Consider the following 19,820-nt stretch of genomic DNA (forward strand, 5'->3'; position numbering starts at 1 on the left):
AGACTCTTATCATCTTTGTTGTTGTTCTCTCCACTCTTTCTAGGGCCTCAGCATCTTTTTGTATCATGATGAGTACTGGATAAATTTCTGGTGTGGCTTCACTTGTGCTGTATAAACAATATTACCAGTTCTTGTGTTCTTGATACTTGATACTGCTTTTTGACAGCTACAGCACACTGCTGGCTCATACTTAAGTAATGACTCACCGATACACTTAAATCCCTTTCATAGGTACTGCTGTCGAGCCAGATACTGTCTATTCTATACCAGTGCATTTGTTTTTCCTGTCTACGTGCAGGACTTTTTCTCACCACTGAACTGCAACTTGGGTCCAATGCTCAAATATGTCAAGAGCATTCTGAATCATGAGTCCATATTCCAAAGTGTTAACAATTGCCCCCAGCTTGGTGTTGTCTATAAATTTGATGAATGCTCATTGAGGAGTACACACTCAGCCAGTTGCGTATTCATCTGGTGGTAGTACTGTCTATCCCACATTTTTCTATCTTACTAAGATCTTAGTAGGCTGTGGTCAACTCTGTAAAATACCTTACTGAACTTCAAGCAAACTATGTTTACACAAAAATTTCTTGATCCATTAATTTAACCATTTTATTAAATAAGACAGATTTGTTTGGCATGACCTGCTTCCAACAAACTCATTCTGGCCTCTAGTGATCAACTTGTTCATTTCTAGGTGCTCACAAATCTGCTTGGGTTTCCCTGGAGTTTCCTGGGTATTGGTATCAAGCTGATTGGTCTGTAGTTCCCTGGATCCAATTTTATCCTTTTTCAAAATTGGAACCACTTCAGCTCTTTTTCAGTCCTCTGGCAGGAGCTCTGAAAGATTACATTCAGTGATTTCAACATTATATCTGCCACCTTCTTCAGATCCCTGAAATGTAAACCAGCGGTTCTCAACCTATGGGTCGGGACCCCATTTGGGGTCGAATGACCATTTCACGGGGGTCACCAAACAATGCAGCCTGCCATTTTTTTCCCCTTTTCCTTAGCTGTGCTACTCCTGTTTATTCTATTGGCTTTTGAAAGCCAATAGAATAGACTCTCTTGAATAGAGTCTAATTCTATTGGCTTTCAAAAGCCAATAGGAATTGTCCAGGCTGTCTCTGCCCTGCTGAGCCCGCCAAAAGTCCATTCTGCAAACGGTGCTGCACCAGTTGAGTAGTCCTCGACTTACGACCGGTTGAGTAGTCCTCGACTTACGACCGGTTGGGGGGGGTTTTGCAGCATTAAAAAGGTTGAGAACCACTGATGTAAACCATCAGGTCTCATCAATTTGAATTTATCCAATTCCTTGCCTATTTTGACCTGCATTCCTGTTCTGTCCCCCATGATGCTGCTTTTAATAGTTAAGGCTATTTTTTCTTTTGCGTAAAGACAGATATAGAGAAGATATTAAGCAATTATTTCTCCCTGTTGCCTGTTACTTTCTTACCATCTTCTTCTACTAGTGGACAGATCATTTCCTTGATCACATTTACTTTCGCCATGTCATGCAGGAAAATTTACTGGAGAAACAAATTATGTTTGAAAAATTAAAGTAAATCAAAACCAGGCCATCAAGGAACAGTGACTGGATACCATCGAAGCTGACACCAGTCAGAGCATAGAAAACTCAAAATAGTAGTGCAAAACCAGAAGATGTGGAGAGATCTGGCTCAAAGAATTGCCAAAAGTCAGACACATTCAATGGATAATATCATTTCCTTGATTTTCTTCTTGTTATTTATATGTTGAAATATTTTCATTGTCTATGGAAATTCTTGATTATCCAGGTCATGATTGTCTCAAAGGTGCTTTTCAAAACACAGGTGAAAAGCACCTTTCCAACAACCTTTTTTGTTATTTTTGCATTGATTGCAAGTCTTAGTTCATTCTGAGTCTTAGTCTTCCCGACTCCATAACTGCAGATTTGGGTTTTTTATTTGTGTCCTGTTTTAGTTATATGCCCCTCTCCATTTTTTATACTGTTAATCTCTGTTTGTTAGTGATCTTTTTTTGCAGCCATGAAGTCTCTTTTTCTCTAGGGTATTTTGTTTGAGCCTTCGCTATCTTGTTTTTCAGTTTCCCAGGCATCTTGAACTGTTTTCCCCATCCATAAAATCCTTCTTAATCCCTTAAATTTGTTAAAATCAGTTCTCTTAAAATCTAAAACACTGGTCTGATTTTGTTCAGTCGCTTGTGCCTGCATTATGGTGAATTCTAGTATAGATACTTTCCCCCAAAGTTTCTATAATTTCCACTCTCTTAACCATTTCATCCCTATTAGTTAGGATTAAGATTATAACTGACCCTCTAGTTCTCACCTACTTTGGATGACTTTGTTAGCTAGACACATCAGAAACCTGTTTGATCTCCCACTTGATGCAATTTGTTTCCCAGTGTAGTTTTTTCCGATGTTGTTTCTCAGTGTAGTTAAAACTGGGAAACAAACTCTGCATTATTACAATTGTGTTTCCTGCACATCTTGGCTAGCTAATTAACAAAAAATTCATCTATTTTCTCTACTTGGTTGAGGGGCTTGTATAACACACCTATAGCAATGTCATTTCTTTTATCCTCCAATATTCACTCAAATAGTTTCAAGAAGACTTTCATCCTCAACATTGTGTATTTCTGTAGAGGTATAGCAATTCTTTATATATAATACAACTCCTCTCTCTCTCTGAATTGGGTCTATTTCTTCTGAACAATTTATATCCTTCTAGTGCAGGGGTGTCAAACTCGCAATGTCACATATTGTCATGACATATTGTGACTTTTTTTGCCATTGCTGGCAATGGGATGGGTGCACTTTCACTATGATGGATCCGGCACCACGGGCCAGCAGTTTGACACCTCTGTTCTAGCAGTAGGTTCAATTATGGGATTCATTCCACCAAGTTTCAGTCTCTGTTTTAACTACACTGGAAACATGGGAAAAAACTACATTGGGAAACAAATTGCATCAAGTGGGAGATCAAACAGGTTTCTGATGTACCTAGCTAACAACTTTGTCATCCAAACATACAACAATTATACCAGCCCTCACATATTAGGACTTCAAGTTATGAATGTGTTCCCCAAACTCTAAGCATTAGTGCATCCAAGCTCTTTATGGCCAATTATGACAAGTTTATTCTTTACCTGAGAGACCCTTCCTTTTCATCTTTCCCTTCATCATTGACTTGTTTGTTAGAGCTGGTCCTATGTATTATCCCTTTCCTGTCCAGTTTTAGTTTAAAGCCCTTCAAATGAGCAGAAACACATGTTTTCCAAACACATTTTTCCCAATTTTTGTGAGGTGCAGGTTAATTTCTTATAATACCATGATATTTTTTCAGGCTTTCTTTTGTTGTATTGTTCATTCCAACATGAAAGAGGACAAAGGGATACTCTTTAATACACATTTTCCTCTTGTAAATCTTATCATGTTTGTGTCTAAATAAACTTCATTGGGAATCTCTTATACTTTGCCTTATTACCACTTGTAGACCTATTCCAGAAAGACTTAAGGTATTATTGAACTCTCTATAAAAATTATGCTTGGATTTTCAGGGGATTCAAAATGACATATTATCAGAGTGTTAGTGCTATTTGTCTCCATTTTTAATACTCAATACTAGTGAGATAACAGTTCTTAGTTTCCTGAAAATCTCAAGTCAAAAGTTTTTCTTCTTAAAGGATAACATTTTAGACTGTAGATGCTGCTAGACTTGGTCTTCACTCCTGATACCAAGAAGCTTTCAATTCAAAGTTCTTGTCCCCATTAATTCCAGATATTTTTTTCCAAAGTTAGCTTAAGATAACTAAGCAGATGTAGCATTTGCCTTATTTAAAATATTTGCATTATTTAAAACAAAGTATTTCAATAATGTAGTGATTATTCACGACCAGTTGAATATGGCATTTAAAATTCTGTATTCTCAATGTTCTCATTGTTTCTTTTCCTTTCAGGTCTAACTCAGTATTGCTGGCATCTCTGAAGATTGTTGATTCTGATAATGGTTTTCATACATCTCTTGTAAACAGGAAATATTCTGGAACTAATATGAGGTGCAAGAAAACTTGAAAAAGGTTCTCAAACATTTGCTCTAAAGTAATTTTTAAAAATGTACCTATATTGTTAAATTTTAATTTAATACTTTGCAACTATTTTCATGTTATCAAAATCATCTGAATTAACAGCATGCAAAATTGTTAACCTATCCTACACAAATTTTATTCAATGGAGATACTTGCATGAGCAAGAGAATTTTGTATTACCATTTTGGAAATGAACTACTGATTCATTCATATAATAGTTACAAAAAAGTATAATTCAGAATGCATTCTAAGAGAATATAGATTTATTTTATTTGAATGCTGCCACTCTAACCCCACCATCTGAAATCAAGAAAGAAAATGCCATTACTGATTAATGCTGTATTAGCTACACTGAGATATAATTTTATAATTCAAAAAACATTTCTGCCACACCTCCAGAATCAGTTACCTTCAATGAACTTTTGCATCTAATATTTCTGTTTAAAACTTGTCACACTAAAATCCATCCCATTCTGCTAACAAACAAACAAAATATATAACTGCATTCCCCACATAGCAATCTTACCAGATGGGCTAGATGAGCTAATTCTACTTTATTGCAAGACTATATTAACAGGATACTTGTATCCTGAAAGTACACTTCTCCCCCCCCCCCATCTCCTTTACATCTGAGAAATTAGGGTCGTCTGAGCCTCTGTCCAGCTGAGGACTATGCTGTCTCTTCTGTGACCATTCCTTAGGTAGCATCTCTGGGCCCAGTCTCCCAAAATCATTCCCATATAAAGGGATGGGCAATTAATTTTCCCAAGAGGCTACATGAGAAACTAGGTTTATGTGGAGGTCCACTGCCACTGCACTGCCATTCTGGCTTGATATGGCCCACAGGTCATAAAATGCCCAGATTTGCCATATATCATTGCACCATGCCACCCTAAAGGATAAGCTGCTTTTTCAAGTCCTGTTTCAGATCAATTTATGCTAATAGTACAGGTCCTCAAATTATAACTGTAATGGAGCCTATCTATCACAGCCAGATAAGTTGTTACAGTCATAAAAAAGATCACTCCTTAACCAACCTGATTTTATGATCTTTTTCATGATGGTCATTAAGTGACCTTTATGATCATTAAGCAAACCCATTGTTCATTATAGGAAGTTTTTTTTTTTTTGGGATCCCCTGACATATAGTCACATGACCATTGGGATTTGAAACTGGGATGTAAATACTACTGGGTAGGGTTAAGCAATTGGTTGTGAATTATATCAGACTAAGCTTTTTTCGGCCTTGGATCAGTTCCTCAACTACGCACCTTTATATCTCCATTAGGATTACTTAATCAGAATGCAATGAATTAAGGAAACAAAGTCTGCCAATCCAGATATGTAATGGAATTTGGGAATGATCCTGGAAGAAGGGTAAAGAAGTGCTGACTAGGAAATGATCAGATAAAGAAGTAGGAGCCTGCAGTTTAATAAAAATCAATTAAAGAAACTTAGAAAGGATCTACCCTAACTAAGCAGATGATAAAATGGTGGCAGAAAATTTGTACTTTTAGATTTGCAAATTTCTATTAAGGTTGACTTATAATATAGAGTTAGCTCCTTTTGTTGCCTGTCTGGTCTATTTAGGAGGCTAATAAATCTAACAGGAAAATAATTACATCTCATAATAATTTATGCCTCTTTAGAAGGCCAGATCCTGAAGTTGAAACTCAAGTTCTTTGGCCACCTAATGAGAAGGAAGGACTCTCTGGAGAAGAGCCTAATGTTGGGAAAGATTGAGGGCAATAGAAGAAGGGGACGACAGAGAATGAGATGGCTGGATGGAGTCACTGAAGCAGTAGGTGTGAATTTAAATGAACTCCAGAAGATGGTAGAGGACAGGAAGACCTGGAGGAACATTGTCCATGGGGTCGCGACGGGTCGGACACGACTTCGCAATTAACAACAACAACAACAACAACAACAATAATTTATGCATTCTTTGCCATACTCTATTTAAATATGATTTTGTCCAGGATCTGTTCTGCATGCTTTTTTCCCTAAATTTTATTATACAGCAAAACTGTGGTCTTTGAAAAATCAATCTACACAAGTATGATTAACATTTTTATTAAATAAACAGTTTATATACAAAAACTAATAAAAATGGGAGAATAAAAACAATAAACATCTCAACTGGCAATCTACTGAGCAACTGAATGCAACATTCAAGATCCAACACTAGAGTCTCTGGACAGATGGTATCTCTTCCCTTCTCCTATCTATGGATAGCCACTGCATGGCCTCTGGAACATAGTTATTACATGTTTGGAATGCAATACTGGGCAACTCCTGTAATAAATTGCATTTAAAACTAACATCCCTCAAATGTAAAATTCTGAAATGCCCTTGAATCAAAGAAAATTAACATAAACTATTCTGACAAACATTCAAGCTACATTCCTGAAAATAAAACTTCCAACATTTCAAGAGAAACTCACATAAAATAAATTTTTATCAACATAACTTTATTTTAATTCTATGTAACATTTTAAATAACTTTGTTAAAAAAACAGTAGAACAGCATGTATAAACCACCAGAATGTACAAAATAGCCATAAATTTACTGTTTATATCCTAACTACTACAGTAAAACTAGAGGACATCTGGGAAAAAAAGGGATTTCAAGAATTCTTCAATTTTTAAGCAGGTGATGATCTTCAAGTCAATCCAAGAATTATAGGTTCAAGCTAACATTAGAGATTACTTTTCTGAAAATAAGATAATGTGGTTGTTTATATTAACATACAAATCTTTCACAACATTTTCCAATTATGTTAGTTTCTCCCACATAATTATTAGACAATAAAAACAGAATTTATAGCTGTTGCTCTAATGCAGAGGTATCAAATTGCCGGCCTGTGGACTAGTTGCATCATGCAGAGGCCGCGTCCACCCAGTTCCAGCAATGCAAAGAAGCAATATATTGCAACATGTCACATGATCCGGCGACTTTGACACCCATGCTCTAATGCTAATTTAAATCAAATTATCTGTAATAATTGGAAGTAAATATGCACTAAAATGCTGTCATCGGAGTATATATGTCAGTCTCATCTAAAATATTTTGAATTTGGATGCAAATAATGTATAGATATGCACTAAACAGTAAGGTATTTTTTCACTGTTTAACTAACTAAAATTAGAGGAAGAGCTTGTTCAAGTAATATATTGCCATTTCACTATCCTGACATTTTAAAAAATCTGTTTTTTATTTCTGTGTTTTAATTATAATTTATAAGCCATTTCCAGCAAGATTTTACTAGGCAAATTATATATTTTAAGCAGAAGAAAACAGTGAAGACAAAAATCTTCAATAGGGTCTTTCTTGGCTTGTTTTCTGTTATGCAAAAATGTCCATATATTCCAAGCAGAGGTCCAGTAAAACTATAAAAACAAAAACTTAAGATTTCTCAAATTAATTAGGTATTTTCAAGGATGGCTGCATTTATGGAATTTTCCTTCTGTTTAACATTTGGCAGATGTGAAAAAGAGATTAATATTTTATATTTACCTAGGCACTTAATCTTTTCCCAAGTTTGCATGAAGGTGACTGCAAAGCTCATTTACTACAGAGCTTGTCTCCTCCCATGCAGTAAGTTTATGCCAATCAGGTGATTTAAACCATGCTTCTTTTCTAAATTTGTCACTTCTGTTAGTCATTTCCCTCTTCTTTTTTTGTATTTATAATACAGTTGTTTCTAAGTTATCCAAGATATAGTGAAGACTAGTCTTCACAAGTTCAAAAAGTTCCAAGTTTTTTTACTTGGAAATTAATTGCTCCATAAACATACTTCCTAACTGTCAAGAAGTTCTGTGAAAAAGCACAGAAGGATATATGAAGGAATTTGACAACTCAGAATCATTACCGGATAAGCTCTGGCATATATTAACTTCTCAACATCCATGACAGCAAGTACCACATTACCCTGAAAATAAGACTGGTCTTATATTAATTTTTGCTCCAAAAGACGCATTAGGGCTTATTTTCTGGTTAGAACTTATTTTCAATGAAATATGGTACTAAATGCATCCGTCTGCCTGACAGTCTTAACTGAGGCTTATATTTGGAGTGGAGCTTATATTATGAGTGTCCTGAAAAAATCACAGTTGGGCTTATTTTCCGGTTGGGTATTATTTTGGGGAAAACATGGTAGCAGTATCAAGACAGCCTTGGCTGATCTTCAAAAAAGCTGAACTGGATCTAACCTTATTAATTCTTGTATAGAACACCAGTAAGAAATCCTTGGGCAAAAGAGTAGCCCGAGAAGTCCAAAAAACCCCCAAACCCCATACATGTACCCAGTCCCATGCCAGAAGATGGCAATAGCAAATTACTTCCGTATTGTTGCCCAAAACACCCCACATGGATGCAAACTTGATTTGAGGGAGACTGAAATCCCCATTCAGGTATTCTACCTCTATGTCAACATAGAGTTAAAACAGAATAATTAAAACTGCTCAGAGCTATTAAATCCTGCCCCCCAAAGACAAAACACACTACTTGTGTTTTAATTGAACACAAGTAAGGAAAAACAAAAATACCGAGAACCCAGTTTTTGCGCAAAAAAATTAAACTACAATGAGGGAGGGGAGGAAATTTAAGATGTTGTCAATCACCTGAGGGGAAACTACTATGTAATGTTAAGAGGGAAAGGATAGGAGGGAGATAACTAAGATTAGTAACAATCCCCACATTGCAAGTTAGAAATAAAAAGTGTTATGAGTCTGAAAAGCAGAGTATGCAAACTTATCACAAAAATCATCAATAGTACTTACGCTAGTCATGAATTTATATCTCTTGATTTCAATATATCTACTTCAACTAAAACTAAATGTAAAAAAAACATTTTTTCATACCTTTTCCTTTCAACTGTGTGAAGAGGATGACGCATTCTTTATTCAAAAGATTACGTATATTGTATACATTCCCTACAATGAAATAGTTTCCATTATAGAACAAATAATTCAACTGTTTCAAAAATAAGATGCATAGTTACTTAGTCACATTTGGACATTCCTCCTAAGCATTTCAATATTAAATAACAAAACCCTTCCAAATTTAATTTACTACCCAGATTAATCTGTTTTTTTCCCCATGAACTAGCTATCATCAAGTATTCATACATATGACTCCTGGTCACCTTGCTATTTTATATGTACATTTTAATAACCAATGGAGTACTGAACAAGAGATTCCTATTTTGCTTACATTATGGGGAAGAGGGGTTAACATTAACGCTCAGATTCTTCAATAGACCTTGGATTACATTTTATCTGGCCTCATTCTACATTGTTGCAGAAAGGTCTTGAGTAAGAATTAATGTTAATATTCTCATTTATTCATATCCTTTTGAACTATATTCCTCTCCCTATTTTATTGAGCCTTCCTTGATTAGGCTGTAAAAAAGAAAGGATGGAAGGAAAACTAAAACTGACAGCTGAACCTATAGACTAAGAGTGGATTGGACCTCTTCCAGGTGACTGAAAGTAAAAGGTTGAAAATACAGAAGTTTAAAATATTTTTGAAAAAAATTATTTATGTCAGTGAACTCAGAAGAATTCATCTTTTGTCTGGCTGTAAAACTTTCAAGCAGAGGAATACAGACTAGCATTCCTTTTTAAAAAGTATTCCTTTAAATCTCTTCTCATGTTCTTTTCAATTATATGTCCACAGAACAAAGGGAAAAAAAATGACTTTCATACTTCTATAATGGATGTTTTTAAAAACTTTTAAAAGTTAATAGAGCTGTGCAATGGTTTGGGTTTGGTTCCAAAAAGATGCTCCCAAAGAAAGCTTAGAGTATACACTTCAGATCTCTCTTCTTTCTAGAATTTTCCCGCAAATGTAGAGTCCAATTTTTTTATCAATACCATTCCACATGATCAAACACTGCCACTGGCTGGTTTAACAGGATGAGTTTCATTTCTGTGTTGTGTCATACCATCTTTGATCTTCTGTACAGGCATTTGGCATGATATTAAAGGGGTAGGCAGTGCAGGCAACAGTGTGGGGTGCTTCTGGTAGAATATGGTTGTACCATTATGGACATTTTTTCCAGTTTTTGCTATTGGTGCAATGCCTATCTGCTGCCAAACCATATCATCGCTGAAATGGTCAAGAAAGGAAACACCTAATGACCAATGAGCCTTCACACCCCCATGCTTAGCACTTTTGGGGACTGACCACCACTCAGCAGCATATAGATCTACTGAACAGACCATCATTTTATACTTTTGGTGAACTGGCATATACCTATCACAGAGCAATCCAATGATTTCTACAAGAACCATGCTGCATTTACCCTTGTGCGCATTATTTCATTAATGCTATTATATTTTGCAGATGGGATCTTAAGTAATAGAAGTTTGTTTTCATCACTGCTGACCTGGATGGAGATATTCAGTTTAGTTTCTAGATACTCAGTCTTGAGATGCAAACCCAGTTGATTAAGGTCATTCTATGTCTAGACATAGCACTGCAGGTCTTCCCTAATGTCAGCTGTGAGCGGACATTGTCAGGTAGAGCAAAGCCCAGGGGGCACTGTGATACAATTTTTTTTGTGATGGCAAGAATGAACAGCAATTCTCATTCACATAGCATCTTTCTGCAACTCTTTAAAACAGTTATATCTTTTCTCAGCTACAAACTATATATAAAAACTCTGCTCCATCCTAAATTGTTAATGAAATTGATCTTGAAGTACAATCAGATCATAAATTTGTGCAAAATTTGTTTTACGTTTGGAACAAATTAATTTCATTTGTAGTGTTCTGAGGTTGGTTGTGTTCTAACAGAACAATACTCTAAGCAACATAGGTCATCTGTCAGACTGAAACTTATAAAGTTTTTTTTTTATTGAAAGTTTTATAAATTTTACAAAAAAACAAAAACAATACAAAACAAAAAACAACATATACAAAAAAAAATAAAAAACTAAACATTACATATAAAAAAAACCCCCCATCCCCCACCCCTCACAAACACCCTCCCTTCCCCCCTTATAAAGTTTTCAATAGTCTGACCTGAAGAACTTGTGATGAGAAACAACTGATTCATTATCCTGCAAAAGATTTACTGATTTAAAGATATGCAAATATGGATTGTTTACCTCCCACGTAAATCCAAAGCATAACACTGTCCTAAAAATATTTTTCGGTAGATTTCTTTTAAATAAACAGACTTACAGCAGATGGAATGGACTACTTCAGTATCTACTCTATTGGCCTAACAGTCAAAAATAAGGGAAAAAATATTTTAAAAAAAAGAAGCAGCTTTGTTTTTTGTTCCTATTGCTTTCTCTGACTGGAACACTCACAAATTGTTCAAACATCTAAACTTTCCAAAGAACAACTTAAGATGTTTTTCTGATAAAACACAACCAATTCAAAACATTGTAGATGAGATTCCTTGTACATTTTCAAGAAATGACTAGAAATTTTAATTTTATCTGTTCCCATGTCTTGTGTGAAGAGACAGAGAGCATGTACTTGTGGTTTTTTATGAACAGAAGCCATCGTTCTTAATCAGACAAATATGCATAACAAATACAGGTAGTCTTAGACTTACAACATTTGAGTCCAAAATTTCCATTGCTAAGCAAGACAGTTATTAAATAAATTTTGTTCCATTTTATAACTTTTCTTGCCACAGCTGTTAAGTGAATCACTGCAATTGTTATGTTAGTAATATGGTTAAATAAATCTGACTTTCCCATTGACTTTACTTGTCAGAAGGGCAGGGAAAGTGATCACATGACCCCAAAGCATTGCAAACATAATAAATACATGCCAGTTGCCAAGTGTTGGAATTTTGATCATGTGAACATGAAGATTCTGCAATGATTGTGTAAAAAACAGTCATAAGTAATGTTTTTCAATGCCCTTATAACTCCAAATGGTCATTAAATGAATGGTTGTAAGTCAAGGACTACCTGTATGATGATACTATTACCCAAAAAATAAAAATATTTACTTTATTAAATGTTTGCATTTCTTTTTATTTTCACCCTTTCTAATAGGAAAAATATCAGTTCGCTTACCTGGTGGAATAAAAAAGTAGTTTCCAGCAGTCAAACAATAGCTTTGATCATAGAGTGTTAGAAGAAGTTTACCACAACTAATGTGAAAAACCTTGAAAAATGGGAGCCATAAGCATAATTTTAATTGCATGTTTTATTCCCTGGAAACATAATAGCAAATTATTTTCTTTAATTTTAAAATTAATCTGAATCTTGACTCTTAAGTCTATCTACATAAAAATAAGATGGAGCTGCTGGTTATGCATTGCATTTGAATTTTCCAGAGGCTACTGGGAAGAGCTGGTAGCTGGGTTGAACGGGACTGAGACAAAGTTCAGTGAAGCGAGGTAAGCACCTGGAAGATGAGTTGCTGGTTGCATCTGCATTGCATTGGAATTACCCAGAGGCTGCTGGGAAGAGCTGTTAGCTATGAGGTTAGGGGAACTGAGATAAAGTCCAGTGGAGCGAGTTAAGCACTGGGAAGCTGAGCTGCTGGTTGCATCTGCATAATATTTGAATTTCCCAGAGGCTGTTGGGAAGAGCTGCTTTCTGTGAGACAAAGTCCAGTTAAGCGAGGTAGCAGCCCACAAATCATATAACTAAAACTCTAAATCAGCAGTAGTACATTCAGGGTAAGTGCATCTGTGATTACAATTTTATTTTATTTCAGAATGTCTGGATTAGTTCAGTGAAATACTTGTTTTGCAGATGTCTTTGGGGTACTCTTTTCAAATTTGGACTTTGTCATATTTGTAAACAAATCAGTAATCTGCAGGGACAGATTGCTTATCTAGCGTCTCTAGTCCATCTCTTCAAGCAGAAATTAGCCATTCTGCTCAATTGAGCTACTATGCTATCAGCCCCCTCTACCACAAAGATCCTGCAGGAAAAAGGCAGTATGGACAACCGTGGAATCTAGCAGGATGAAAGCTGTGAATCATAAATACAAAGTTTTCACTGTGCACAACAGATACAGTGTCCTTGCTGATCTTAATAGGAATACTAAGGTGGCAGGTCAAGGTAGTTATGATGATGACAACTCAAATAAGCAGGGGGTCATGGTCCAAGACGAAGAACTGGTTTGGGATAGAGTAAAGTGTGAATCAGATATTACACACTAGTTGTGCAAGAAGAGCAAGGCATCCAAAAAGAGAAGCTACCTTCTGGTTGATGATTCAGTTACAAGGGAAGTAAATTTAGAAAACGATAGGTTTTGAAAGAGGTCAGGTGTCTGCCACGTGCTACTGCCAGCAGAGACAAGAGGTGTATTTTTTAAAATAGTCAAGAATGCCAGTAAGGATTATGAGGTTGATGCTATTGTACATCTTGGCACGAATGATCTGTCCCCAAAAGATATACTTTCTGTGCAGAATGATTTCCAGAGTTTGGGACAGGAACTTAGTAGGACAGCCTATAGCAACAATGGCGAATCTTTTGGAGACCGAGTGCCCAAACTGCAACCCAAAACCCACTTATTTTTCGCAAAGTGCCCAGACGCATTAGCATTGCACTCGCACTAGCAAGTTTTGTGTAGGTGTTAGCCTGACCTGAGTGTCGTGCCATTTGTGCTAGCATCACCACAAACATCACGCAGGCGCTAGCACCGCCCCAAGCATTATGGGGGCGCTAGTGCTGCCCCGAGCATTGCACGTGCACTTATGGCTGTTTGCAGCATATGCGCCATTTACATGTGTGCATAAAAGTGCCTGCCCCTTCCTTTCCCTCCAAGCCACTAACCCAGAAAGGTTAGGGACCTCTATGCTAACAGATTTCAAGCTTCCATCCATTTCTATCCAAGTCTGAGGTACTTCTATCCAAAGCTTGGGGATTTCAACAGTTTTTATTAGAATAGAAGGTTATTCATATAAACTTCAGTTTCCAATATTTTGATAATAAGAAAACCTGCTATTCCCCTAGGGTTTCCTGCCTACGCAGGGGGTTGGACTAGAAGACCTCCAAGATCCCTTCCAACTCCATTATTCTATTCTATTCTATTCTATTCTATTCTATTCTATTCTATTCTATTCTATTCTATTCTATTCTATTCTATTCCATCGTATCGTATTATTCTACTCTAAGATCTACAACACTAGTTGCATTTTGGTTGTACTCTAAATCCAAATTATATTTGTCAGAGGCAGGAATAGGCTTACAGAATCCTATACCTAATAATATTAAGAGACAGTAATGCTCTGGTGAGTCACATCATTTCATTAATTATTGAAACATTATATCCAGGTGTTTTGCAAATGCCTTGAAAACTAATTGCTAAACTCTATGTCATTTCATCATAACCCTAAAGATTTCCATTCATTTCCAAGAAAAATCAAAGAGTAGCTTATTCCTTAAAAAAACCAAGAACAGCCTATCACCAGAGTATGAAGGATATCAGAACCGATATATTTAGAAAGAAAATGCACGTCTCGTGAGTCTGTGAATTATCTTATAAAACAACATTCAATCTACTATATATTTCTTAACAGCACAACAGGGCTCATGTTTTCCAGTTCCTGATGGGAAGAATAGTTGTTTATTTGTAAATTGTTAATTGGTCTCAATATCAGAGTTTAGATGATCAAATTTGCAACTGTACACCCTAAACAAGTTAGAATTTGATAATGGCAAACACTAGACTCTTATTTCCAATCTGATTCATCTATTAATAGAAAACGGAGATTGTGCTGGACCAGTTATGTAATCTTCTGGCTAGAGTATATACTTGAGAATTGTGTTATTGTGTATAGCATTTACAGAGTTAATGTTGTATCATTGTGAGAACTGTATGTTAGAATGTTTGGCATTTAAAAGGTTAAGCGCTGTCTCCCTAAGAGATGGCTTATGGGTAATGTAGTTTAGCTGTTTTAGTGAATCCTATATTCATCAAGTCAGTGGGAGGGGCCACTAAGTTCATCACAGGATATCCTGGCTACGTGTCAGCTTGTGAAGAATGCCTTTGTGTGAAATCAGCATGGAGATGCATGTAGGGACATCGTCTACAACCACGCTAGAGCTAGTATGAAGGAATTACTGTTTTTACCTACGTAAAATGGACAAATGTCAGACGGTCAGAAAGTAAGTTCTGTTAAGAATTCCTGGAATAAATATTTGTTTAAAAACCATTTTTGCGTTGAGTTGACCCTGCCTGGACTTGAATTACAAAGCATCTTAGTTCAGGTTCCAGAACAGAGATGTTTTTTCCCCCTGCAGCTTTTTCTGTAAGAAACAAATAACCTAATGGCCTCCCTCTCTTCCACTGTTCACTTGAGGCAAATTCTTAAAATTATTTACACAAATGTAATTCCTAGGGTAGCTGGGATTTGGATAGAAATCTGGTAGATCTACTTTTATTCATCTATGAAGCTTAAGATTTCACTTTTGACATGAAGCCTTTCCTCTTCTCTTTGAAGCAAAACTAAACTGATGAAGGAGACATTCCTTCCACTAGACTCAAATCTATGCCTTGCTTCTAACTAGAAATGGAATTAGGAGCGCTAGCGGCACAGTGGTTAGAATTCAGTATTGCAGGCTAACTCTGCCCACTGCCAGGAGTTTGATCCTGATCAGCTCAAGGTTGATTCAGCCTTCCATCCTTCAGAGGTCAGTAAAATGAAGACCCAGATTCTTGGGGGTAGTATGCTGACGTTGTAAGCTACCCAGAGAATGCTGTCAAGAGATATGGGATGGTATATAAGTCTACATGCTACTGCTAATTAACTCTTTGTTAGCTCCATTATTGACCTAAAATATGGTCAACAATATGAGATATGACAAACGTAAGTCCTTTTTGTACCAATTGTCTCATTTAGTGACTATTTAAACTTATACTGTATTTGAAGTATAAACCCACTCCCCAGCTTTCCAACCAACTTTTCTTGCATTTATGATTGTGACAGTCACATGATCACCATTTGGATGCTTTGCAATTGGTACATTATCATTGCAGCATCCTCCAGTCATGTGATTTCCATTTGCATGCTTTATAACTGATTTCTAACAAGCAGAGTTAATGGAGAACACGAAAGCAAAATTGCAAGCCATGGTCACAAGTTGAACATAGTTAATGACCCCAGTGATTCACTTAATGATCAAAAGGGAAGTGATCTAAACTTATCATGGTCATGTGGTTTTGTACATAATGTCTGCAGTACTTAGTAAAGCCGTTCCAGTTTCAATTGTGACCGCTAAACAAGGACAATTTGGTCCACAAAATTTCAATACTAGTTTCTTGCCACAAGAAAAACAAAACAGTAACTCCTGGTTTAAGGACATCTTGCAAACAAAAATCTTTAAGCAAATTCCCCCTTGCTTAAAGATTAATGTGCTAACACAAGGGTCCCCAACCTGTGGGCTGCAGCCCACTACCAGCTGCATGAGTGGTTGGCCAGTATACGTGTGTGTGCACATACTCATCCCCCCACTCGCGCTAGCGCCACTGCAACTTTTGTGTAGGCGCTACCTGCCCTGAGTGTTGTGCAGGCGCTAGTAGCCATTTGGGATGCATAGGCACTAGAATTACCGTGAGCATCATGCAGGCCTTAGCGTCCCCCGAGCATAGTGGGGGTGCTAGTGCTGCCCCGAGTGTTGCACTTGCACTTGTGGCCCTGTTTGTGGCATATGTGCCCCCATTTGCATGTGTGCATTAAAGTGCCTACCCCTTCCTCCGGGCCACCAACCCAGAAAGGTTAGGGACTTCTGTGCTAACAGATTTCAAGCTTCCATCCATTTCTATCCAAGTCTGAGGGACCTCTATCAAAAGTTTGGGGATTTCAATAGTTTTTATTAGAATAGGTTATTCATTTAAACTTCAGTTTCCAATATTTTGATAAGAAAATCTGCTGTTCTCCTAGGTCACGGGTCAGCAACCCGTGGCTTTGGAGCCGCATGCAGCTCTTTCAGCCTTCTATTGTGGCTCCAGTCCTCCTCCATCATTTGCAGAGAGAGAGAGAGAGAGAGACAGACAGACAGACAGAGGCAATTGCGCTTTGCTTCCCATCTCTCTCTCCTGATTGACCCTGCACCCGGGCGCCCCACTCCCTGGGAGAAGCGTGGCCAGGAAATCCCTTTCCCGAGCTGGCTCCATCCGAGGCACATGTGGTCAAGAAGCCGCACAGGGCAGCCCTGGGATCCTCCCTGGGAGCACCCCACCAGAGTCTCTGCTGAGTGGGCCAGCCCTCCCGCAAGCTGCAGCCCTGAGGGAGCACAGCCCCTGTGATCCCCAACCAGTGCTACTGTTAGCCCTGCTGGCTGGGAAGGTGTGCTGGAGTCCTGGCTGCTGGGAAGGCAATCGGCCCGCTCCTCTCCCATTGCCTGGAAGTGGTAAACAATTAATTCCCAGTGATGGGTTTCCTCGCATGCAGGGCTTACATTGGTGGTGGAGACGCAGCAAGGGAGGGAGGGAGGGAGAGAGAGAGAGAGAGAGAGAAAGAGGGAGAGAAAATAGAGAGGGAGAGGAAAGAGAGGGAGAGGAAGAGGAGGAGAGAAAGAGAGAGGAAAGAGGGAGAGGAGAAAGAGAGAGGGGAGAGGAAAGAAAGAGAGAGAGGGAGAGGGAGCAGAAAGAGAGAGGGAGAGGAAAGAGAGAGAGAGGGAGAGGAAAAAGATATACATATATAGAGAAAATATGTATATATGTTGTCCTTACTGGACTTTTAGTAAAGAACACTTAATGAAATATTTTGATTTTTGTTTTAATTAAGAGATGAGGTATGGGGAGAATTATGCTGTATTTAAAGATGGTAGATAAGCTACTAAAATTGTTTTCACCTGTTGGGATGAAGGAGAAAGCGTTTTTTTCCCCCTCTTTCTCCTGCATAAAAATTTGTTTTCTTTGTAGCAGTTCATTGATTTGATAAATGCAACACACTTTGGTTTTTTTATACATAGCATAAAGATAAAAAAGGATATATGCAGTGTTATCTTCATTTTAGATGTCAAAAGGGTTTTGTGGCTCCCAGTGTTTTATTTTCTGTGAGAAATGGGTCAAAGTGGCTCTTTGAATGTTTAAGGTTGCCGATCCCTGCCCTAGGTGATACTGAGGATGAGAATGCAGGGAAAAATAACGTATTTTGAGTGAAATTTGTATGATGGTCCTCTCTACCTTTTTGCATTCCAAGAATCAATAGTGGAGAGCAAACCCAGGTTCCAAACAGCTTTATCAGAGAGCTTTACATTATAATAGAAAAGAGTTATATTTTAAAGGAAGAAATAAGCTGCCACTGTTCCAAGGAGATAAATCTATAGGTAATGAATGATTAATACAATGGTAGACACTTGCAAACATGAAAAAAAGATTAATATGCCATGGAATACAAATGTTAGTGAGAATAATTTGCTCATATTCTTGTCCCCAATTTGAGTCATTAGCTTTGCAATTTTTTTAACATAAATGAAATGATGGAAAAAAGTTATCTTTATCATGTTTGAAGACGTCTCCTCTATGCAAATGAGAGAGAGAGAGAGAGAGAGAGAGAGAGAGAGAGAGAGAGAGAGAGAGAGAGAGAGAAAGAAACCCGGCAAAGGAATAGACAAAGACAAATTTAGTTGCTTGCTCTCAAAGTGTACACATACATCACACATTTAAACATACTATATAAAACATATGTATAGACCTACATCCTTACGTATACAGTAAGCAACATATAAATATTAATCATTATCCATCTTGAAATCATAACGGAAGGAGTTCTCAAAGTTAATATTGTATGGTATAAAACTGTGACTGAAGATGTTCTCCTTTGGATACCACAGAGCCTCCTTCCAGAAGGTAATAAGGAAAGCAGGTCATGAAGAGGATGTGTAGTGTCCCAGACAATGTTACGGGCCCTGCTCATGCAGAGCTTATATGCTATGTCCTGGATGGAAGGGAGGGAACTTCCAAAAATCTTTTCAGCCATCCTCACCACTCTCTGCACTGCCTTCCTGTCTGAAGCAGTGATGCTTCCAAACCAGACTGTGATGCTTTATGACTGGATGTTCTCAATCGTCCCTCTGTAGAAAGTGGTAAGGACAGGGGAAGGCAAATGTACTTTTCTCATGTGATGCAGAACATGCAGGCACTGCTGTGCCCGCTTCACAACTGTCTTGCTGTTGAGCAACCAAGCCAGCCTACTTGTTAATTGCACACCCACCAATTTGATGCTGGTAATCATTTTCATAGGTGAATCATTAATGCAGAGGAGTGTGGCTGTACCTGCCTTTTCTGAAATCGACAATGATCTCTTTGGTTTTTCCAGTATTTAAAACTAGACTGTTTTCCTTACACCAGTTTACCAAACCCTCAACCTCCTTGCGGTAAGCACCATCATTGTCATCACGAATAAGGCCCACTACTGTTGTATAATCTACAAACTTCACAATATGGTTGGTGGCAAACTTAGCACAACAGTCATGGGTCAACAGAGTGAACAGCAGCAGACTTAAGACACAGCCCTGAGGAGAACCTGTGCTCAAGAAAATGGTGTTAGAAATATTTGTTCCAGCTCGCACATATTGGGGCCTGTTAGTAAGAAAATCAAAAATCCAGTTGCACAAAGGAGTGTTTAAGCCTAAAAGGCCCATTTTGTCTACTAGATGCTGGGGAATGATTGTGTTAAATGCCAAACTGAAGTCGACAAACAACAAACACACATGAGTATTTCTTTCCTCTAAGTGCTTCAAGCTCAGATGGAGAACAGAAGAAATAGCATCCTCTGTAGAGTGATTTGGTTGGTAAGC

At 37.5% G+C, this 19,820-nt stretch overlaps 1 protein-coding gene across 17 annotated transcripts in view; it reads right to left on the reverse strand.

Annotated features, from left to right (window-relative positions):
• Window positions 1-19,820, reverse strand: part of LOC120319950 (ephrin type-A receptor 5-like) — a 518,483-nt gene that overhangs the window by 407,774 nt on the left and 90,889 nt on the right. For 16 of the 17 annotated variants that reach the window (XM_039369333.1, XM_039369346.1, XM_039369345.1 and 13 more), the window contains 2 exons: window positions 12,132-12,222; window positions 8,950-9,021 (listed from right to left, as the gene is read on the reverse strand). In XM_039369333.1, coding sequence (XP_039225267.1) covers window positions 8,950-9,021; window positions 12,132-12,222 — 163 coding nt within the window. The remainder of the gene's footprint in view (window positions 1-8,949; window positions 9,022-12,131; window positions 12,223-19,820) is intronic. The other variant, XM_039369352.1, reaches the window with a different exon arrangement.

Source organism: Crotalus tigris, unplaced genomic scaffold (genome assembly GCF_016545835.1).
Source record: "Crotalus tigris isolate CLP2741 ecotype Arizona unplaced genomic scaffold, ASM1654583v1 scf7180000021050.780039, whole genome shotgun sequence".
Classification (NCBI taxonomy): Eukaryota; Metazoa; Chordata; class Lepidosauria; order Squamata; family Viperidae; genus Crotalus; species Crotalus tigris.